The 24,893-nt window shown below is 36.0% G+C and overlaps 1 protein-coding gene across 1 annotated transcript in view; it reads left to right on the forward strand.

Moving 5' to 3' along the window:
- Positions 1-24,893, forward strand: part of ENTHD1 (ENTH domain containing 1) — a 142,236-nt gene that overhangs the window by 49,503 nt on the left and 67,840 nt on the right. Inside the window, exons 4-5 of the mRNA XM_011964184.1 lie at positions 4,950-5,068; positions 19,760-19,880. Of these exons, the coding sequence (XP_011819574.1) occupies positions 4,950-5,068; positions 19,760-19,880 (240 nt within the window). The remainder of the gene's footprint in view (positions 1-4,949; positions 5,069-19,759; positions 19,881-24,893) is intronic.

A 24,893-nucleotide genomic window follows, 5' to 3' on the forward strand; every position in this document is an offset into this window, starting at 1 on the left:
AATGAGATAGAGAATAAAGCAAATGGGGCAAAATGTTAACAATTGGTGAATCTGGATGAAGACCATATGGGCGTTCTTTGTACTATTCTTGTTGCTTTTCTGTAAGCTTAAAATTATTACAAAATGAAAGTTAAAAAAAATGACAAATACCAACTAATTTAAGATGCTTAAGTTTAACTATGTGCCAAAACAATGAAATTGGAGTCAAGGTTCCAAATTCACAATTCTGTAAAAGTTAGATATAAACTTAAGCACCATGAGACTTGACTTTTAGATCTTACTAGTTCTTCCTTAGCCCACTGAATATATTCTATGATGCAATATATTTGTTACTAAAAATTAATTTTTTAAGCAAATTACTTAATTTACTTACTTTACACCTAAAAAGACATGGTTATTAGATGCTAAATAATAAATGGAACAATTTGGAAATCCGTTCAACTTATGGAGCACTGCATTTCCAAAATGTGCTGGTGCATTGCTAATGCCTGATAATTTGAATGTCAGTTTGGTATCTCATCTAAGAAATATCACAGGGTTCACAAGTTCTGCTTTGTGGTATTATCTGAGTGATGCAGGCTCAGTGGGATGCACAGCTTCTTTCTAGATAGTTTCCACAAAGTACTTACAACCTTGGTATCGAAGCACTCATCTTTGAATGACTCAGTGGCTTCATTTCCTGCAGCATCATTACTTTTTCCTCTGAGGTTTCTCATTCACATACTAGTCTTCGTTGGCTTGTGACTTCACAGTGTCAATTGATAAGTAGCTTACAAGACTAAAGGGATCTCATTTCCACTAAGGAACTATAAGGAACTAAATGTATATTCTGTCCTACTTGCTTGTGAAAATCCAGAAATAAATGTTGTGTAATTACCAAATCTAATTAAGCATACCTCACTTCCAGTGTTAGGCTATGTGATACTGAAAGAAAAATTTAATGAGTTTCCATAGACCCACTATATTCTAATTGCTTTCTTTCTTGCCTCATAAGATAGGTTTACAACATTTTGGCTATTCTAGGCCAAAATGCATCTCCAACATGCAAGATATTTTTTCTTTCACAATTCTTGCTATTCTTCAGTTTCTCTCACAATTTACTTCAAAATTGACCTTCTGAAATTTTTACTAATCTAATTCTGTGATGTCTAAAACATAAGACCATATGATTTCAAAGATAATTTAGTTGCTGAATGCCGAGGGAGTGATAATGTAGTTGATTAAATCCAGTGAAAGTAGACAGATGATCTAAGCCCCAAGTCACTACTCTTTGCCAATATTAGTTACAAAATCTTAAAGCCCCAAATAAGCTCATTTTAATTATTCACTTTTATGTGAAGTTAAAACAAAATGAAAAGTTACAACCATAAATGAAAAATTCTTATTTCTTCAGTATCTCTGGCATCTACCATACTTTCTCCCTTTGCCCACATAGTTCCTTCTGCTTGGAGTAATTTCTCTTTGCCTCTATACTTATTGGAATCCTAGCCATCCTTCAAAGCCTTGTTCAAATTTTACTTCCCCTCTTTGTGGCTGTTTCTGATTACTCTGGTGCACATTGCTGTTTTCCTCCTTAGAGTATCTGTTCCTAAAATTAATTAATTCAAGAATGTTTAGCATATAATTGTGTTCTGTTTCCTGTAAGTCTGTATGTTAGACTTATATACCTAGTCAGCTATAAACTTCTAGAAGGTAAAGAATGTGCCTTGTATTACTGCTTTTCAGTATTTTTTTTTTTTGCATAACCCCTAAAATGATTTTGAAACGCTATGTACCTCCTCACACATTTTTAAGTTGATATATGAAGTTTTATAAGTATAAATAACTGCAAAGCATATAATTCTGGCACATTGTAAATATTGACATTAAGGACAAAAGAAAAGAAAAAACAAGCAAACTGTTAAGTTACATTCATCTTTCAAATGTATCTGAAAGAATCTAAATACCATTGTGATTGATACCTGTAGCCATTCATTTGAAAAAAAAAAATACATGAAGTCCTTAACTGTTAGAAATTTTACATTATTCCCTTTTCTCTTTGAAGTCATATGTTTATTCCACATTTCTTGCAGAATTCTATCCTAATATAAAATATTTTTATGCTTGGAAATCTTCTCGACATCAAATAGATGTAAAATTGAAATTATTTTTCTAAATTTTCTCTGACCAAAGGTTTTAATAGTTCTTCTAGATTGACTTATTACAATTATTGTTAGTATGCAATCAAAACCACATAAATGCATTATAAATTTGTATATTTGTTAAATATAATTTTATTAGAAATACATGCTTTTGTGAGATACTTGGAACTGCTCGTTTACCCACATAGGAATATGATTGCTAGCTACAAGCAGGGCTCGGCAGAAATCCTGCCTCTGTTTTACTTATATTTGTATAAATATAAATGCTGAGAAAACCTGTTCACCTAAATCGTAGATGGGACAAGAAGGTGCTTTATTATAATAGTGTCAATCAAGTCTATGAATTCCTTCCAAGTAGTATGCTGAAAATTATATAGTGATTTATTATAAAAATATATTTTTATCTCTTGTTGACTGTTAACTCGATGAAGTCTTTCTTCAGTGTTGCTGAAAGCAAAGAATTAGAAACACCCTACTTAGAAAAAGATTTGTTAAACAGTCATAAGGAGTAATTTACTTTCTCAGTTTCTGGGAATAATACCACAAAAATTCATACTAAAATTTATTAAATAACTATTAATTAAACCTGTTATACTTTAACTGAATATACTCAGAAAGTGTGAGAAAAATTAAAATATTAATTGCCATATACCTGTCAATACAATTTTTTGAGAAAATGATATTATTGCATTATATACTCTAAATATACTTTCATCGACTTTACAGAACCTCAGATTTGATTCATTCAATTTTTGGAAAATATTTACCATATAATCTAGTTGGCAAAGCCAGCTCTCATTGTTAAGACAACTAGCCAAATCAGATTTAAAGTTTCTTTCAGAAAATGTTTTACTGTATTAAAAGAAATGTATAAATAGATGTTTTCCTGGTTATCTTCACACTCCTGAATCCTTTCCTAAGATGGATGGCAAAGGCACACAGCCTCATCAGGAGTTTGCTGCATTGGTGACATATGGCACCCCGCCTCTCATGCTTGCCTGGCTTTGCTCTCAGGGGACCCTTCCTTAGGAATAACGCATTATTTGATAATAGGTGAGAAATGAAAAACACAAGGACATTAAACAAAACTTGTCATCTGCCCTGCTGCCTCGTACTGTACCATATCAGAATATCAAACATGCTGGTGTGGACCAAAATACCTTGTTACTTATGCCATGCTTTCCCATTAAAAGAAATGTGTGGACAGGACAGACTATTAGTTTTTTTCTGCTTTGATTAAAGGAGGCTGCCCCTTTGTTAGTATTTTTAACTACTGTTTGGTGCCTTAGAGGTTTTAATGCTTGGGAAGATGTATTATAATAAGATGGGTGAGGATATGCCTTTCTTTTGTAAAGTGGGAGAAAATTGATTATTGGAGGGAAAGGGGAAAGAACTAGCTTGATAGCTCTGCCTAGTTGCATTCTCAGGCAGATCAGTTTTTGGAAAGAACATAGCTGGAAGCTGTGGATCTGGAAATTGCTTCCTTTAAAACTATCCATGCCCACCTAGCCCTTGGGAAATCTTTACATATCCCCAGCAGTGTGTATATACCAATTTGAAAGTAGTTTTCTTATACTTCTTATTGTGCCCAATGATATGCTGAGATACAGTTGGTACTAATACTTTCAGATTAGACTTTTTAGAGTTGGTACTAATATATAGTAGTTAACATAGGAAGGGAAAGATTAGGACTGTAAAAATATTGTTTAGCAAAAAGATATAAACAGAAATATCAGTTTATTTTCACTGGTTGTAATAGTACATTCTCAAATTGCTATGAAGGACTACCTGAGACTGGGTAATTGATAAAGAAAAGAAGTTTAATTGGTTTATGGTTCTGCAGGCTGTACAGGAAGCATGGCTGGGGAAGCCTCAGGAAACTTAAAATCATGGTGGAAGGCAAAGGGGAAGCAAGAATGTCCTACATGGTTGGAGCAGGAGGAAGAGAGCGAAGCGGGAGGTGCTATGCACTTTTCAACAACCAGCTCTCATGAGAACTCACTATCACAAGAACAAGGGGGAAATCTGCCCCATGATCCAGTCACCTCTCACCAAGCCCCTCCTCCAACACTGGGGATTACCATTTGACATGAGACTTGGGTGGGGACACAAATCCAAACCATATCACAGGTGTATTCTTTTATGTTCAAATCAAAATTTGAAAATTGTGTTGAGTTCTTTTATCTAATAATCTATACATTTCTGATTAGTTTCTCTTAGAACACATCAAATTCACACTGCAGTAATAAAGTTCTTTAAAATATTAATTAAAATCATTATAGTTCTCATTCCTGCTTTGCTAAAATTTTATTTGAATACTTTTCACTTTTTCAGATTCTATTTTCTATACTATATTACACCTTATTTTTTAGAAAAGATGACTAAGTAATGTTATAACAGAGTTGTTGATGTAGGAAAGGGCTAGAATTTAAATTATGTTTCTAAATAATCTGACCAAAGATTTTAATATTTATTCTAGATTGACTTATTATAATTATTGTTAGTATGCAGTCAATCAAAACCACATAAGTGTGTTATAAATTTGTATGGATATTTGTCAAATATAAAGAAAATAATTTTATTTTCTTAAGAATTTAAGTTGTATTTTTAAAATCAGTCTGAACTTCTCACTTACTACAAAGAGGCATACTAAAGTGAGTAACACTCATAGGTTACCATTGGCAGATGGTTTATATTTAGCAGGAAAAAAAGGTATCTTCAGAAGTGATTAACTTACAAATTGTGAACTAATATAAAAACATAACTGTGTTTTGCCAAAGTAAAATCTTAGCTTCATATTGTTGACAGAAAATGTGTGCAAGGCAGAATTGAAACAAGAGCATTGCCAAGATCTTCATTTGCCTACAGAAACGATGTTGTCCCAGGAAACACTTCCACTCAAGATTCATGGTTGGAAATCAACAGAGGTAAGTCTATAGTGTCCTATAGCTGCTGTAAGAAATCCCTGCAAATTTTGTGCCTTAAAACAAACAAATGTATTATCTTCTGTAGGTTAGAAGCCTGACCCAGAGCTCAATGGGATAACATCAAGGTGTCTGTAGGGCTGTATTCTTTCTGGAGGCCCTAGTGGACGATTTGTTTTTATGTTTTGGGTTTTTTCTTTAATTTGTCTTTTGCAGCCTCATGTGTTCCAAGAGAAATTGTGCTTGTCTTTTAACTTCGCTTTTGGTGGCTTTTGTTACTCAGGGCTTTAAATATTAATAAGGTCAAATTATCAAAGTTTTCTTTTATGTTCTGTGCTTTTTAAAAAATCTTGAGAAATTCTTCCTTACCCTAATATAATAAAATCTCTTATTTTTTCTTCTAAGTGTTGAGGTTCTTATGTCCTCTAGAATTTTTCTGTATAGTAGAAGATAGAGTCCTTCTTTGTACCCTTGTGGATAGGCAATATTTAATTTATTGAACAGTCTTTTCTACCCATTAAAAAGAATTCTTACTGTGAAATAATTGCATACTCACAGGAAGTTGCAAAAATAGTACAGAGTCCCATATGCCCTTCTCTCAGCTTGCACCACTGTTGGCATGTTGTATGGTTGCAGTGCAACATCAAAACCAGGAAACGGATATTGGTATATTAGTACCAACTAGACTACAGACCTTACTCAGTGTTCAACTCTTTAATTCACTGTTCAGATTTTTAAACCTGCATTTGTGTTTTTTTGTGTGTGGTTCTATGTAATTTTACCCCATGTATAGATACGTGTAAACAGAACCACAATGAAGATATAGAACTGTTCCATCATCACAAAAGAAGTGCCTCATGCTACGCACCCCACTCCCAACCCATCCTTTGGCAATAACTAATATTTTCTCCATCTCTGCAGTGTTTGTCATGTCTAGAACACTGTATAAATGGAATGAGACAGTATGCAGCCTTCTGAGATGGAATTTTTTCACTCATTGTAATGCTCCTGGGGGCCAAAAGGTTGTCCCATGAATCAGTAACGCATCCCTTTTTGTTGCTGAGTACGTTCCAGTGTCAGGATATACGAGATTTTGTTCAACCATTCATTCATTGAAGAATATTCGGATGTTTCCTTTTTTAGCTATGATGAATAAAGTTGCTGTGAATATTTGTGTACATATTTTTGTGTGAAGTTTTCATATCTCGGGGATAAATGTCAGAGAGTTGTAGGGTTGTATGGTAAGTGCGTGCCAAGTTTTGTAAAAAACAGTCAAACTATTTTCCAGAGTGGCTATACCATTTTATATTCCCATGAGCAATGTATAAGAGATCCAGTAGCTCTGCATCCTAACCAACTTTTGGTATTACTGCTATTTTAATTTTAACTCTTCTAATAGGTCTGTAATGATATCTCATTATGATTTTAATTTGCATTTTCCGAATGGCTAATGATGTTGAATATCTTTTCATGTGCTTATTTGTGGCATTATAACTTATCTTTGACTTTATTCAGATGTTCACATCTTTTATCCATTTTCTAATTGAATTGGTTTTCTTTTTACCACTGAGTTTTGAGTTCTTTATCTATTCTGGATATAAGTTCTTTGTCAGATATGTGATCTGCATATATTTTCTCTCCGTTTGTGGCTTGTGTTTTCTTTGTAACAATATCTTTCACAGAGCAAAATTTTAAAATTTCAATGAAGTCAAATTTATCAGTTTTTGTTTTTTTTTTTTAAATCATGCTTTTGGTGTCATATCTAAGAACTCTGCCTAAACAAAGTCACATAGGTTTTCTCCTAAAAGGGTCATGTTTTACATTTAGGTCTGTGATCTATTTTGAATTAATTTTTGTGTAAGGCGTGAAGTATATAGATCAAGGGCTTTTAATTTTTTTTCTTTTTTTTTTTGCCTAAGTATATCCAGTTGTTTCAACATTATTTGTTGAAAAGACTGGAATTTTACTACAGTATGCTTCAGTGTGGTTTTCTTTTCTTTCCTCTTTCTCACCCATGGGAGTTTTCAGTTGGAGGATTTTTCATCTCTATTTAGTCCTGTGAAAGTTTTCTTGGTTTTTCTTCAAACATTTTCTACGGCTGATTTTCACTTTTTTAATATCTTTCTTGGACTCTTATTATCTGGATATTAGTAATTCTCTTTCTATCTTTATATCTCTTCACTTTTCTTTACAGTTTCTATTTGTTTTCTCATTTTTCTGTGAGTTCCTCAATTTGATCTTCCAGCTTAGTAATTTATTCTCAGCTGTATCCATTCAGTTTTAAATCTCATCTATATTCTCTATTTCAACTATTCTATTTTATATGTAATATTCAGCATTGCTGTTTCTTCTTTATATGATGTCTTTCTGTTTCATATGACTCATATCCTTTTGTATTTATCTTGGTATGTTTAGTAAACTTCTTTTAAATTCTTGGTCTATGTTTTCTAATATCTGGGCTTCTGATGAAATCTGTGATTCAGTTTTTTTATTTTTCTTTTGAAATAGTTATGCTCCTCCAGTGACTGGTTATCTTTAGATGTAATGGCTGCTTCGTTTTAGGATTGCTAAAGGCTAGAGCTTAGTTTATCTGCTCTCTATCAGCTTAAGTGGGCGGTGAGGGAAATGGACTCCAGAGTGAAGAGCATTTCTTCCCTTTTGCTGATCTGAGCTGATCTGACCTGAGCTGATCATTCTTCATCCTAAGGATCAACGCCTCAAGTTAGGTCTTAATTCTTAATACCCCAAGAGGAAGTAGTCTTTAGGGGTGATACTTCTTAAATTACAAACCACATGCCCACCTGGGAGACAGGAAGAGGAAGGGTGAAGAAGCATCTTCCCAAGCCTATCCCAGTCCCCACCAAATTTTCTCAGCTCCTTGCCCACTCGGCTTCTGCACAGACTGGAAGGTACTCCTGAGTACAGCTGCCTGAGTCACAGTAGCTGGGGAGGCCGGTTCCAGGGCAGTGAATGGAGTGTCATTACGATACTTTCTTCCTATGTTATCTTGTCACTGCAGACTCCCTTCCTTCCGTCCCAGGATAAAGCCAGCACCAACACCCCTACTCACTCTCACACAAATGTACCAGTTCAAAAGAGCTCTGTGTCTCCCCAGGGGCTTTCAGTTTCTTCTCATTCTGATGTCGTTCCTTTATAATACCTCCTGAGTTGATCTTGAGAGAGGGAGCCACCAGAACCAGAAACAGGACTTGCTGTTCTTTCTGCAGTGTTCTGCGACCTTCTCAGATTTAATATCTACTTAACTCCTGTTTGCTGTTTCACATGACAACTCACATCTTTAATCTTAGCATACAGCTCTTCAAACATTACTTTTCCTCTATTTCCTTGAAAACTTTTTCTGCTTAATTTCCATTAAATATACATTGGATTACTCTGTCATTTTTAATGTCTTTCAACTGCTTTTTAAAACATTTTTTGTCTCATATCTCAATACTGCATTGTAGTTAATTAGATCATCTTTCAATTCATTTATTCTCCTTTCATAGGTGCCCACTTAGAATTTTTCTGTCCAGTGAGGTATTTATTTATTTATTTATTTATTTATTTATTTATTTTAGAGACAGGGTCTTACCCTGTTGCCCATGCTGGAATGCAGTAGAATGATCATAGCTCACTGTAACCTCAAATTCCTGGGTGCAAGTGATCTTCCCACCTCAGCCTCCCAAGTAGCTGGGAGTGCGTCACTATGCCTGGCTAATTTTTTAAATATTTTGTAGAGACGAGGTCTTACTATATTGCCCAGACTAGTCTCGAACTCCTGGCCCAAGCAATCTCCCGCCTTGGCCTCCCAAAGCAATGGGATTACAGGCATGAGCCACCACACTCTGCTGGGTTTTTATTTCAGTAACTCTATTTTTTATTTAGAGAACCTCTCATTACTTCTTCATTATATCAATTTGTACTTATTTCATATCTGCCTGTTTTTATTTCTTATTTATTCTGTAAATTAAATGTTGCCTTTTTCTTTATCTTTTAAGACTACGTGTACTCAGTTTTAAATACTTTCTATTTATTTTGTTTGTTTGGTTGGTTGGTTTTTTGAGATGGAATTTTGCTCTTGTCACCCAGGCTAGAGGGCAGTGGCATGATCTCAGCTCTCTGCAACCTCCGCCTCCTGGGTTCAAGCGATTCTTCTGCCTCAGCCTCCCAGTAGCTGGGTGTACAGATGCCCACCACCACATCTGGCTTTTTTTTTATATTTTTAGTAGAGTCAGGGTTTCAGCATGTTGGTCAGGCTGGTCTTGAACTCCTGACCTCAGGTTATCTGCCCGCCTTGGCCTCCCAAAGTGTTGGGATTACAGGCATGAGCCACTGTACCTGCCCCTTGTATCTCTTTATTATATTGACTTTTTCAAGAGTGAATTTGGTTTTCTTTCTGTGTTTCAGACTATTGGATTATAAGCTCATCTTGAGTAGCTCAAGTTTTTGTTTTTGTTTCTTAATCTTTCTGTCTGTGTCCTTTCTCCTTCCTGCTTAACAGTCTTTCATTTGCCTCCTCCTGATACCCAGAACTACTCATCCCCATTCAGGACTTACTGGCAGCTTGGGATTGCTTTCTTTTGCTGGTATCAGAGATATTGCAGATCTCGTCCCTAGACCAAAGGATGCTGTATTTTAATTTCTAGAGAGGTTTGCATCCTCTCTCCTATCCGAGTCTAATACTTTTAGCAGCCACAACCCCAGGCTGTGACTGATGACAGGTTATTTCAGCTTCCTTTGTAAGTGGGGATCCTAATACCTGAGCATAATCTCAAGCAGGGAGTCCATATTCAGCACTCCTATCCTGAATCAACACTGTAGCCTTCAAGAGTTGAGCTCCTGATTTTCTCTGACATTTTCTGTACCCAGAGCCCCAAAGGTCCACAGCTTCAACCTCTCCTTACCATTATTTGTTTCTGTTCCATGAAGATGTTAATCTTGGTTTTGAGCATGACTATATCTTTTTAATTTTCACATTTGCATTTTCTCTCTCATTGCTCTATATTTGGAGAAGGGAGGTATCCCCAAAGTATGAACATACATACTAGAAACGCGTTTCACTCATGACTGTGAAATTATCTCATTAATTCGTTTTTCTGTTTGTTGTCTGTTTCTCCCAGTAAAAGAAAATCTTCTTGAGTAGAGATATTTTTAGTCTTTATTCATTGCTGAATCTTCAGTTGACAAATTTTTGTTACTGAAGAAATGAATGAATAATAGACAGCAAATGAACGTTAGCTTCTCTTTTTTTCCTGTGAAAGATGCTGCTTTAGTCTTGTGCTCAGAGTGCTTTGTTTAGTGTTCCCTGCCACAATTCCTATGAGGAAGGTTGGAATTATTATTTTCTGTTTTACTTTCTGTTCCTGATGCCTTTCCCTAACCCAGTTAGGTACTGGATCCAATTGTTTTTCTAATAGCTTAGAAAGCTACATGAAATTAAAATTTTGCTGTTCTTTAATTTCATAATAGCTCACCGACTGAAAATACATAGATTATTTTAGGGGCTGGGCACAGTGGCTCACACCTGTAATTCCAGCATTTTGGGAGGCCAAGGTGGACAGATCACTTGAGGTCAGGAGTTCAAGACCAGCCTGGCCAACATGGTGAAACCCCATCTCTACTAACAATATGAAAATTACCTGGTATGGTGGTGTCTGCCTGTAATCCCAGCTACTTGGGAGGCTGAGGCAGGAGAATCGCTTGAACCTGGGAGGCAGAGGCTGCAGTGAGCTGCGATTACACCACTGCACTCCAGCCTGGGTCACAGAGTGAGACTCTGTCTCAGGTGTATGTGTGTGTGTGTGTGTGTGTGTGTGTGTATACACATAGATTATTTTAAAAGATAAGACAATGGGGCATAGTGGTGTGTATCTGTAGTTCCAGCTACTTGGGAGCCTAAGGCAGGAGGATCACTTGAGCCCAAGGAGTTTGCAACTGGAGATAGTATGCTATGATTACACCTGTGAATAGCCACTGCATTCCAACCTAGGCAACATAGTAAGACCCCATTCATAAAATAAATAAATAAATAAAATTTAAAGATAAGACATTAAGTCAAAATGATTTTATTTATTTATTTATTTATTGAGACAGAGTCTCTCTATGTTGCCCAGGCTGGAGTGCACTGGCACGATCTTGGCTCACTACAGCCTCTGCCTCCCAAGTTCAAGTGATTCTCCTGCCTCAGCCTCCCAAGTAGCTGGTACTATAGGTGCCTGCCACCAGATCCAGCTAATTTTTGTATTTTTAGTAGAGGCAGGGTTTTACCAGGTGGGCCAGGCTGGTCTTGACTCCTGACCTCAGGCAAACCACCTGCCTCAGCCTCCCAAAGTGCTGAGATTTCAGGCGTGAGCTACCATGCCCAGCCAAAATGATTTTAAAATTTGAGGTCAGTCTATTTTCTGCTGATGGCTTTTGAGGTAGAAAACAGACTTGAATAATCCTATGTGCTTTGGAACCAAAGACATAAAATGTCACCTATTTTTTTTTTTTGTATCAGTCTTTAAATCCTGCTTACTATTTTTTTCTTGCTTCAGAGAAACTCAGTGTTACTGATCTACATCACTCTACATCTTATTTCAGTGAGAAAAAATGGTGCATTTCTCTCAAAAGAAGTTTCGAAGCTGGATTTTCCTTTTTCAGAACATCACTGTATTATAACAATATCCCATTATCCTCTTGACAAGTATCTTTTCGTATTACTATTAGGAGCATTTGTTACATTCCAGTATGTCCTCTTCAGTAGTCTGCTCTTGTTGCAGAAGAAAAAACCTAGTAAGTCGAACAGTAAACCTAATTGTTGTTGTCAAATGTACTACATCTACAGAATGAGAAATAAATGATTGCTTAGGCAGAATGAGGGGCCCTTAAAATATCTCTTAAAAATTTAAATAGAAACCTCTTTAACTATTCTCTTTTTATAAATGAAAGAAAATTTATCTTAAATGCAGTAAACAAAATTCATAACAGAGCTTTTAAAAGCAGAACAGTGCTTGCCTAAATGTTACTTTCAAAACTAAGGAAAGACTTTAAATTTATGACAGACATGGATCTGTTTTCTCTATATATACTGCCCAGAATTTTTATTATTAGATTTGCTAATGAATAAGGCTATTTGCAGCTTTTCATCACCTCAAAAGACCTTACTCTTTTCCTGTTTGAGGAGATTCAACAATGAGGTTGTGATTTTTTTGGTCGCAGTTGTTTCCATAGAAACAGATAGAGATGCTATGAGTTGGTTCACACAAAATTAAAGCTGACCAAAACCTTCAGTCTAGTTGTGATTTACTAAATTGATAGTGATACACGATAAATGTTTGTTTCCTACTGCCTTCATTTGTTATTTTGCCAAATGAAGAGTATACATTTTTATCTTTTGGTTTATTGGGATGCCATTTATTATAATTCCTAAAATTTGATTTCACCAAAGTTGTTAGAGAAATGGAAATTATACTTATTCTAATTATGTTAATTCATTTTTCTTGCATCTTTTTTGCTACATCGTTTTATGCTTAAAAGTTTTTTTTTATTTTCATGCTTGTACTCGTGCTACTTCTTTTTAAATTAGAAAGTACTTATTGAAAAATGTTCAGACAACATCAAAGGGTAAAGAGTGCAGAGCAGAGTGACTCCTTACTCCTCCATGCTTCTCAAGTTCCTTTCCCCAGAGGCAACTCCAGCAGTTTCTAGTGATTTTTTGGGGAAATTTTTGTGTCCACACATTTCTTTTACCTAACTGGTCTCATTCAATATGTATTGCTCTGCAGCATGCTTTGAACTAAACAATATATCATGGACATCTTTCTGTATAATAAATGTAATCATTCAATGTGTATTTCAAAATATGCTTTTTTAGTAAACTAAATCTTACAGACTTTTTAAATATCAGTACATATTGCTGTGCTGTATTCTTTATATATATATATACACACACACACATATACACACACACACACACACACATATATATAATCTTAGCCATTTCCTATTGGTAATCACTTGGATTTTTCATGTTTTTGCCTGTTAAAGCATAGTTGCAATAATAACCCTTGTACATGTATTTTTATGATGCTCTCTCAGAAGGGGAATTGCCAAAAGGTTATACTTATTTTTAATTTTGAAAAGTGCTGCCAAATTGTCCTCCTAAAAGTTGTACCCGTTTATATTGGTACACAGTACTGGTATACAGTTTATACAGTCTATCATCTTGATTCCCCTCATCTTTGCAAATACCGTTATCAAAAGTTTTCATTTTTGTCAATCTGAGAGGAAGGAAATTTTTATTTTAATTTTTTATCGGAACTTTTTATGTGTTTATTGGGCATTTTTGTTTCTTTTTACTGTTAACTCTATTTATGTCCTTTGCTTATTTTCCTGTTTGGTTTCTCATCTTTGTCTTTACCAATTCCTAAGAGCAATTTGTGTATTAGAGAATTAGCCCACTTCCTGGTTCTTTGTCTATTTTCCATTTGATTTAAAATTTTTATTTATGACTTTTTTTGCTTTATAGAAATCTTTGTAAAATGTTTATAAGATCTTTATTAAATATTTAAAAAATCTTTACAAAATGTTACCCTGGGCTAAGCATACTGGTTCATGCCTATAATCCCAGTACTTTGGAAGGCCAAGACGGGAAGATTGCTTGAGGCCCTACAAAAAAAAAAAATCAGTTGGGCATGGTGGCATGTGCCTATAGCCCCAGCCGCCAGGGAGGCTGAATTGGGAGGACAGCTTGAGCCGAGATTACACCACTGCATTCCAGTCTGGGCAACAGAGCAAGACTCTCCCTCAAAATTAAAAAAAAAAGTCACTCTGGTCTTTTGTTTTTTTAATAGACTGTTTTTTAGAGCCATATTAGGTTCCCAGCAAAATGGAGTGGAAGGTACAGAGATTTCCCCTTATGTCCTCTACCCCTCCTACAAGTACACCCTTCCCACCCCTATCAACATTCCTATACCAGAGTGTCAAATTTGTATAATCAATGAATCTACATTAACGTATCATAATCACCCAAGGTCCAGTTTACGTTAAGGTTCACTCAACATCAGCAATATGTGAAATACACCTAAAGCTGTGGTGAGCGGGAAATTTACAGTACTTACATTTATAATGTAAACATTTAAAATATTTTAATTGTTTAAACGCTTACAATAGAAAAGAGGAAAGGTTTGAAATCAGTAATCTAAGTTCTTTCCTCAGGAAACTCAGAAAAGTAAAATAAATGCACAAGGAATAGAAGAAAGGAAATCATAAAGAACAGAAATTAATGAAATTGAAAACAGGAAAACAACAAAGAAAAAGGAATGATACAAAAAGCCAGTTCTTTGAAAAAAAAGATGAATAAGTAAAAATAATAAAAAATAATTTAAAAAACAATAAAAGTTGATAAAACTCTAACAAGACTGGCAAAGATAAAGAGAGAAGACACAAATCACCAGTATCAGGATGAGACGAGATAGCCACTACAATTGCTTCAGCTCTAAAAGGATAGTAAGGGATTAATACCAACAACTTTATACTTATGGGCCAGGCATGCCCATAATCCCAGCACTCTGGGAGGCCAAGGCAGGTGGGTCACTTGAGGCCAGGAGTTCAAGACCAGCCTGGCCAACATAGTGAAAGCCCGTCTCTACAAGAAACACAAAAATTAGCCAGGCATGGTGGCACGCACCTGTAATCCCAGCTACTCGGGAGGCTGAGACACAAGAATCATTCGAACCTGGGAGACAGAGCTTGCAGTGGGCCCAGATCATGCCACTGCACTCCAGCCTGGGCTACAGAGTGAGACTCTGTCTCAAACAAAAACAAAAACAAAACAACAAAACAAATAGATAATCAAAATACATAGGTAGAGTGAGACTCTATCAAAAAAAAAAAAAAAAACCCAAAAACTTTATAACTTTGACAAATCAAAAGAAATAATTTCTCAGAAAATATAAACTACCCAAACTCAATGGTTCTACAATCATTTTAAAAATTGAATTTGAAGGGTAAGTCCCCTGAAAAAGAAATTTCTAGGCCCAGATGATTTTACTAGAGAATTCTACCAAACATTTAAAGAAGAATTAGCCTGGGCAACCTAGAGAGACCCCATCTCTACAAAAATAAAAAAAAAAATAGCCAGGTATGGTGGCACCCACCTGTAGTCCCAGCTACTCGGGAGGCTGAGGTGGGAGGATTGCTTGAACCTGGGAGTTTGAGGCTGCAGTGAGAGTCGTGATTGCACCACTGTACTCCAGCCTGGGTGACAGAGTAAGACCCTGTCTCAAAAATCAAAAAATCAAAAAACAAAGAATTAACAGCAATTTTTCACAATGTCTTCCAGAAAATGGTACAGGAGGGAACATTTCCCAATTCATTTTATGAGGCAAGTATTACCCTGATCCCAAGTTAAAACAAAGATGGAACAAAAAAGGAAAACTACAGACCAATATTTCTCATGAAACTAGACACAAAAAATTCTCAACAAAATATTAGCCAGTTGAATCCAGCAATATATAAAAGCATACAGAAATCAATTGAATGTCTACATACTAACAATGAACATGTGGAAACTTAAATTAAGAAAATACCATTTGAAATACTTAAGTATAAATTGAAATACTTAGGCATTAAAATACTGAAGTATAAATTAAAATACTTAGGTATAAATCCAAATTGAAATACTTAGGTATAAATCTAACAAAACATTTACAGAATCTATATGTTGATAATTATAAAATACTGATGAATGAAATTAAAGAGGACCCAAATAGGGACCTGTCATGTTACATGGATTGGAAGACTCAACATAGTAAAGGTGTCATAATATAGATGACCCTGATTATTCTATAGGTTTAATGTAATTCCTATTAAAATCCCAGAAAGGTTTTCTATAGGGATAATAGCCTTGTTCTAAAATTGATATGGAAAGGCACAGGCCCTAAAATAGCTAAAACAGTCTTGAAAAGGCAGAACAAAATGGGAGTAATCCCTCTGCCTGATATTAATGCCTGTGTATAGCTACAGTATTCAAGAGAGTGCGGTATTGGTGGAGAGACAGACACTTGGATCGGTGGAACGGAATCGAGAACCCAGAAATAGACACACACAAACATGACCAACTGATTTTTGACAAAGGTGCAAAAGAAATTCAGTGTAGGAGGATTAACCTTTTCAAAAAATGGTGCTACAGCAATTGGACATTCAGACAACCATGAATCTCAACCTAAGCCTTATATAGAAATCCACTCCAAGTTAATCACAGACTTAAATGTAAACTATAAAACTTTTAGAAAACATAGGAGAAAAATCTTTGAGATTTAGAACTGAGGCCAGGTACGGTGACTTGTGCCTGTAATCGCCACACTTTGGGAGGCTGAGGCAGGCGCATCACAAGGTCAGGAGTTCAAGACCAACCCGGCCAACATGATGAAACCCCGTCTCTACTAAAGATACAAAAAATTATCTGGGAGTGGTGGCACGTGCCTGTAATCACAGCTACTTGGGAGGGTGAGGCAGGAAAATCACTTGAACCCGGAGGTGGAGGTTGCAGTGAGCCGAGATCGCGCCATTACACTCCAGCCTGGGTGACAGGGCAAGACTCCATCTCAAAAAAAAAAGAACTGGATAAAAGCATGATCCCTAAAAGGAAAAATGATAAATCAGACCTCATCAAAATTAAAAACGTTTGCTCTGCAAAAGACCCGGTTAAGAGGATGGAAAAATAATCTACAGACTGGGAAAAAAATATTTGTAAACCCCATATCTGGCAAAGGACTAATATCTAAAACATTTAAAGAACTGTTAAAACTCACCAGTTTAAAACCAAACAGTCCAATTAGAAAATGGGCACATGTTATGAACAGTCATTTTAGCAAATACAGATGGCAAGTAAGCACACAAAAAGTTGTTCCACATTATTAGCCTTCAGGAAAATGTAATTTAAACATGCAATGAATATCAAAATGGCTAAAATAAAAAAGTAATGACAACACCAAATGCTGGTGAGAATATGGAGAAATGAAAACACTAATATATTACTGGTAGGAATGCAAAATGGTATAGCTACTCTGGAAAACAGTTTGGTACTTTTTAATAAATCTAAACGTGGCTACTATATCAACAGCAACTGCCCTCCTAGGAATTTATACCAGAGATATGAACATCTAGGCTGGCACGGTGGCACATGCCTGTAATCCCAGCACTTTGGAATGCCAAGGTTGGGTGGATTGTTTGAGCTTAGCAGTTCGAGACCAGCCTGGGCAACATGGCTAAACATCATTTCTAAAAAAAAAAAAAAATTAAAAAAAAATTAGTCGGGCATGGTGATGCGTACCTGTAGTCCCAGCTACTCGGGAGGGTGAAGTGAGAGGATCATTTGAGCCTGGGAAGTTGAGACTGCTGTGAGCCAAGATGGTGCCACTGCACCCCAGCCGGGACAACAGACTGAGACTCCGTCTCAAAAAGAAAAAGAAAATGTATCTCATACAAAAACCTGTACACAAATGTTCACAGCAGCTTTATTTGTAATAACCAAAATCTAGAAACAACCCAGAGGTCCTTTTACACAGTTAAACTATGTTACATCTGTATCAAGGGTACTAGTCAATGAAAAGGAAGAAACTATTGAAATGAAACAATTTGGATGAATCCCTAGGAATTATGCAAGGCTAAAAAAGCCAGTCCCAAAAGGTTACATACTATATGGTTCCATTTATATAGCATTCTTCAAATGTCACAACTATAAAAATGAAGGAGAGACTAGGAACAGATTAGTTCTGTTGAGGGAGTGTATGTCTATGAAAGGGCATCAGAAAGGATTCTTGTGATTGTGATAGAAATGTTCTGTATATTGACTGCTTCAATGTCAATATCCTGAGTATGATACTGTACTACAGTTTTGCAAGATGTTACTTTTGGAAGAAACACAGCAAAGGCTACATAGGCTCTATTATTTCTTACATGTGGAAGTAAAATGAACTCAAAGTTGAGTTTTTAAAAGTGGTAAATCACTTTGGAACATGGTTTGGCAATTTCTAATGAAGTTAAAAATAGACCTGTCCTATAAGCTAGAAATGCTATACTACTACCGTGTAGTATCCAGGAAAAATGAGTGCATTTGTCCACAAAAGGATTTATACAAGAATGTTCATAGTAGCTTTATTCATAATAGATGAGCTTTGGAAATTATCCATATGCAGGAGAATGGATAAACAAATTGTGATACATTCACATATGTTTTTTGTGTAATCTGTCCCTCCTTTCTTACAGGTAGGAAAGGAGGGAGGAACTACACAGCAAAACATGGATGAATCTCATGTACATTATGTTGAGCAATAGGAACCAGACACAAAAGTATACATACTGTATGATTACATTCATATGAAATTCAAGAACAGGCAAAATTCAGTAATGGTGATAGGGATAGAATAGCGGTCATGATGCAGGGTGGTGGGATGGTAACAGCTGGAAAGGAGCTTGAGGAAACCTGGGTGAAGGAAATGTGGCTACTATATAACTGCATACTCATATGATAAAAATTATTGAGCTCTACATTTAAGGTCTGTGCATTTTACTGTATGTTAATTACAATGGAGAAAAATCCCTAGTTCACAGAAAAAAAGAAACATACCAACTAAACCTACTCTATAGATTTCATTTGGATCCTTTTTCAAACGAGCTGTAGAAAAACCTGTTTATGACATTTAGGAGAAGTTGGAAATATGAACAGTTTATGGTAATTGATGACATTAGGAGCTGTGAAGTTTATCAGTTTGATGCAGCTATTATCAGTTAGAGATTGCTATCATCTGAACACTTGTTTTCCTCCCAAATTCTTAGTTGAAATCCTAACCCCCAAAGTGATGGTATTAGGAGGCGGGATCTTTGGGAGGTGACTAGGTCATAAGGGCATAGCCCTCATGAATATGATGAGTGCCCTTATAAAAGAGGCCAAGAGAACTCCTTGGTCACCTTCTTCTATGAGAGGTTACAGTGAAAAAATGACTGTCTAGGAGGTGGGTCCTCGCCAGACATCAGTATGATATTGTACTGGCACCTTGATCTTGGACTTGCTAACTTTCAAAACTGTAAGAAATTTCTGTTGTTTATAAGCCACTCAGTTGATAGTATTTTGTTATAGCAACCGGAACGGACTAAGGCAGAGATACATAATGAAATCAGGGATTATTCTAAGATTTGCCTCAAAGTGAAACAGGTTGTCACAGATCACAAATGAGGCATGGTAGGGATATAAATGAAACACGATTAGCCATCATTTGATTATTGTTTAACCTGCATGATTGGATTGATTATCTTTTGTGTCTAGTTTTCACTTGATGATAAAAAGTTAAAAGTTTTAAATATGAATAAAAGATACATACAACTGGCTTTATGATTACCAATGAGACAAGATAATTGGCCTCTGAGATAGTATGCTGTAGGGATGCTGAAGGGTGGTAGGTAAAGGTAGTGCCCTAAACAAAATCCTTGCTATCTACACAAGGTATCTTCAGCAAGGGGTGGGGATTCCCAAGGGCAGAAAACCTCCCTATGCCCAGTAGACAGCCACATGATAGATGTATGTTTGAGTTAATTAAATCAGAATGTTTATGATGATGTTAGCACATTTAGATACTTTGTAGCTCCATAAATTGTCCATCCAGTGATATTAATTTTTTTCTTCAATTATCATGTTCTCATGTTTTCTGTCAGGACCTGATGGCATTTTCTGATGATGATCCAAAGCTGCCTTTACTAGCAACACCTCCTTCCATTGTCTCTCCAATCACATGCTTGTCAGAAGCAGCAGAAGTTTGTAATCTTTTGGGTGCAGGTAAATTGGTTAAGGAATAGGAAGTTTATTTATCAGATTTTATTTTGTGAAATACAGCAACCGTTGGCTTCTATTTAACTTTGTTAATGAGGGACAGAACTAGCATGGATAAATTCAAACCACAACATGGTCCTATAATCTTGTTTTACCATTTGTTTCAGTGTTTTCTCTCTGTTTTACTTTTTCCTTTTTCATTGTTTCAAAAATTGACTACGTGCCTTAAATCGAAAATTAATTTTAGTTCCTATTTTTCATAAAGAATTTAAATTATGACCTCTTTCAAAGGCAGGCATTAAGTGAAGATGTGAAAAGGCAAGATGCACAGTAGCCACAAATTGGTTAATCATCTCTTGAACAATTAACATTAGAGAAAGGCACAGTATATAATTATACAAAACTGGCCTCAATAAATAACACGATTGAGTTCCAACTGGGATCTGCGACTACTCTGGATCCTTGAGGATCTGACTGACTCACTGTTGAGTCACTGCATCCTGTCTCTATTCTCCATGAACTCTCAATTTTCAATGCATTCGTCCTCTTGATTTTCTCAGAAAGTAGAATGGAAGATCTTCTGCCAACATGAGAATGAAACGTTCTCATTAGTATCTTTCATCACCTTATAAATCTTTGCTTTTATATTCATACAGGCATCTTACCCCTTATCACAGAGGTGGCTTTTTATGTTTTGAGTTATATGTTCTCACTCTTGTTGGACCATGCATCTCACATTTTCTCCTTACATAGATCTATAATATCCAGTGTATAAGTGCTAGAGTTTATTAGTATAGGTTTATTTTCTTTTTCAAGTTCATGTTTATAGAGTTTTCTTACAAAGCAAGTTGTGAGAATGATGAGGATATTTTAATAAACACAAAAACAAGAAATTGAGGGTTATAGTGATGTTTGTATAAGGATGGCATTAGTCACATAGATAATTAGTTACAAGTGGTTATAATTTTTAGACAGCTTGCTTTGTATTCTTAAACAGATTTAGATCCAGAAGCTTGAAAGAAGAGCATTAAGGAAAATGTTTGTGTATTCTGACACCCCCCTAACATTTTTTTCTCCTAAGATTTTAAAAATAGGCTTTCTTTTTTTAGAGCAGTTTTAGGATCACAGCAAATTTGAGCAGAAAGTAGATTTCCCATGTACCCCGTATTCCACACCAGAGTGGTACATTTGTTACAATCAATGAACTTCCATTGCCATATAATCATCCAAAGTCCACGGTTTACACTGGGGTTCACTTTTGGTGTTATACATTTTGTGGGTTTGGACAAATGTGTAATGATGTGTATCCACCATTATAGTATCAGACGTAGTAGTTTCACTACCCTAAAAATCCTCTGTGCTGTCTATTCGTCCCTCCCTCCCACTAACCCCTAACAACCAGTGATCTTTTTACTGTCTCCATAGTTTTTCCTTTTTCAGAACGTCATATAGTTGGAATCAGATGGTATGGGTATGTATGATTTTTAGATTTTTTTTTTACTTAGTAATTAACACTCTGGGTTCCTCCATGTCTTTTCATGGCTTGATAGCTCTTTTCTTTTCTTTTCTTTTCTTTTTTTAAACAGTCTCACTCTGTCGCCCAGGCTGGAGTACAGTGGTGCGATCTCGGCTCACTGCAACCTCCACCTCCCAGGTTCAAGCGATTCTCCTGCCTCCCTGCCTCAGCCTCTCGAGTAGCTGGGACAACAGGCGCGTGCCACCATGCCTGGTTAATTTTTGTATTTTTAGTAGAGATGGGGTTTCACTGTGTTACCCAAGATGGTCTCAATCTCCTGACCTTGTGATCCACCTGCCTCAGCCTCCCGAAGTGTGGGGATTACAGGCGTGAGCCACCGCGCTGAGCCAATAGCGCTTTTCTTTTTAGTGCTGAATAGAATGTACCACAGTTTATCCATTCACCTATTGAAGGATATCTTGGTTGCAGTTTTGGCAGTTATTAATAAAGCCGCTTTAAACATCTGTGGCAGGTTTTTGTATGGACAGAAGTTTTCCCTCCTAACATTTTAATACAAGTGAAATTGAGTATAAATGAGCATAAGAAGCAACCCTAAAGAGGAAAAAGTCAAAAACATGTCGCCAGAGCGCGGATCCCACCATTTTACTTGGCTGGGACCCATCTTAATCAGAGGGGCTTTTTCTATTTTTAAGTCATTCATTTCTGCAATCTTTCCTTTACAGTAGTCTCAGAGATATCTTGCTAAAATGCAGATCTTAGCATTTCACTTCCCAGCTTAAAAGCTTTCAACAGTTCTCCACTGGCAATAGGATAAGTCTAATTTTTAAAATAGTACCATACAAGTACTTTTCATAGTCTGGTCCCAGCCAGACTATGGGCTTCATCAGCTAAAACTGCCAGTACTCACAGTGCCCTGTGACATTCCATTACTTGTCTTCTCTTTAGAATGTCTTTGTTCTAGTTACTTTGACTGTGTAACACATTGCATTGAAACTTCGTGGCATAATCATTTATTCTGCTCAAGGATTCTCGGGTCAGGAATTAGGATAGAGCACAGTGGGGATGGCTTGTCTCTGTTCCATGATGCATATCTAGCCTTAGCCAGGGAGCACAAAGGCTGGGGCAGGAATCATCTGAAGGCTTGCTCACTCACGTGTCCAGCAGTTGATGCTGGTTGTCAGCTGGAGGCCTCAGTTCCTCCCCACATGAGCCTCTTCATGTGGTTTTTCCGTGTAGGCTAGTTTGGGCTTCCTGACAGCATCGTGGCTATGTTTCAAGGATGAGTATTTTGTGAAACAAAGGACCAGACCGAAGTTGAATAATCTCAGAAGTCATGCTGTAATACTTCCACCTCATTCTGTTCATCAAGGCAATCACAAAGCCCTGCCCAAGTTTAAAGGGGTGGAGACATAGACCCTCCCCGGCCTCTCCATGGAGGAGTGTCAATGTCATATCGAAAGAAAAGCATATTGTATGAGACATATGTTGGTATAGTCATCTTTGGAAAATATAATCTGCCACAGTCTTCCATCAAATTATATATCCTTGACAAAATCCTATTTGAATAGCCAGGCCCAGTGAAAATGTCACAACTGCTACAAAATCTTTCTGCTTGCTAAACTGGTTTCTCCTTTCACTATGTTCCCAGAGGACTTTGCCCATTCCCCTGTTATACAGTTTATAATTTTGTATATTAATTATTTTATAAATATTTATTTTTAAATTATATAAGTGAATATACTCTTAACTTTTACAAATTCAAATGTAAAGTGAAAACCTCTCTTGACTGTCCCTTACCCCAACACAGTCCCCTCCCCAGAGTGAACTATTACCAGTTTGGTGATTATCTCCGATACCTTTGTCTGTGTGTTACATACATACATGTACCTTTAGAAATATATATAATTGACTTAGCTTTAAAACATTATTCTGCATTTTTCTGAAGCTTTTTTTTAACTTAAGAATATCACTTGGCTGTCCTTCAGTGTATGTCAATATGTAGAGATTTGCTATATTTTTAAAAACTCCTGCAATCCTGGCTATCATAGCTTATTCCCTTGCTGATGACATTTTGATGTTTTTCACTGTTACAAATAATGCTTCAGTGAATAACCTTGTGCACATATGTGAAGGTTTCTTTAGGGTGTGCTTCTAGAAATGGATTCTCTGGGTCATAATTTGTGCCCATTTTCATCATAATTCATACAGCCAAACAGCCCTTCAGAATATCAGTATCAATTCACACCCTGGTTTGCAGCCTGGTCGCCACACCCTCACCAACACGTGATGTTTTCAAGCCTTATGTTTTTATCACTTGGGTAAAAAGTTGCATTACCTAGTAGGTATAATTTGCATATATCCACATATTGAGTAGATATTTCTATTTCCTCTTCTATGGATTACCTGTTTTTTAACCTATTTTTTCTTTTGGATTTTTTTCATTTAAATTGATTTTATAGCTATATAGATACATATATAGATATATATCTGATTCTTTCTCTGCTATTTATGTTGCAAATATCTTTCAGCCTGTGAATTGTCTTTCAACTTTCTTAATGGTGTCTTTGTAGAAGTTTTATGTTTTATTTAGTCATATTTATTCCTCTTTTTCTTCATAGCTTTTGGTTTTTGTGTTTTTAAGGTGGTTTTTCTTATACCAAGTTTATAGAACATATTCGCCCATATTTTATTTTAATTTTTCTGTAATCCATGTGCATTTAAAGTATTTGCGAATGGTTTTAGATAAGGGCAATGGGCAGCCAGTTGTCTCAACATTTATTGACTAGTCTATTTTTCTCTACTGTTTTGAAATGACTCTTTAACCTGCACTAAATAGTATCTGTTTAACAACTCAGTTCTATTCCTTTGGTTCACTTTTCTCGTTCTGGTCTGTTTAATTTTTTGCAACAACTATAACACCGTACCATAGTGTTAATGTATACTGTTTTATTTAACCAATGGTCATTTAGGTTATTTCTGTATTTTTACTTTTATAAACAATGATGAAATGGCATTATTTTCCCCTCTCAAATAAAATAGGCTTGCTTTATATTTTTCCGTGATTTGACACAGATTCTAAAATACATTATTCTGAATTTCTCTTGGTAAATTCTGTCCAGTTCACTAACTTATCCTGTCAACAGATGGTTCTAATTTCCATGTTATGATTTTGGCAACTTCAGCTCAAGACAAAAATAAAGTAGGAAAGTTATTGTGGTACAGAATCCTCAGTTCTTCTCCTTTTCTCCCTTGCCTTTGCCCTCCATAGGCACGCGGCGATCTGCTGTTCACACTCTGGCCTGCAGCAGAGAGGAGGTCTTACTCCCTCACACCCCCACCAACACTAGGGACCTGCCTCGCTGACTTACCCCTTTCCTTACCTCCAGAGGAACCTCTCTTTACTCATTATTCCTTGCTTTTCTTTATAGTTTTACTACATGCTTATACTCTAAGCAACATACATTTCGTTTCACAGGCTCTTGAACTTTATATAAGTAGAGTCATTATGAATTTATTTTTCTGTGACTTTTATCATTCAATAT

This window comes from Colobus angolensis, unplaced genomic scaffold (genome assembly GCF_000951035.1).
Source record: "Colobus angolensis palliatus isolate OR3802 unplaced genomic scaffold, Cang.pa_1.0 Scaffold65, whole genome shotgun sequence".
NCBI classification, from domain to species: domain Eukaryota; kingdom Metazoa; phylum Chordata; class Mammalia; order Primates; family Cercopithecidae; genus Colobus; species Colobus angolensis.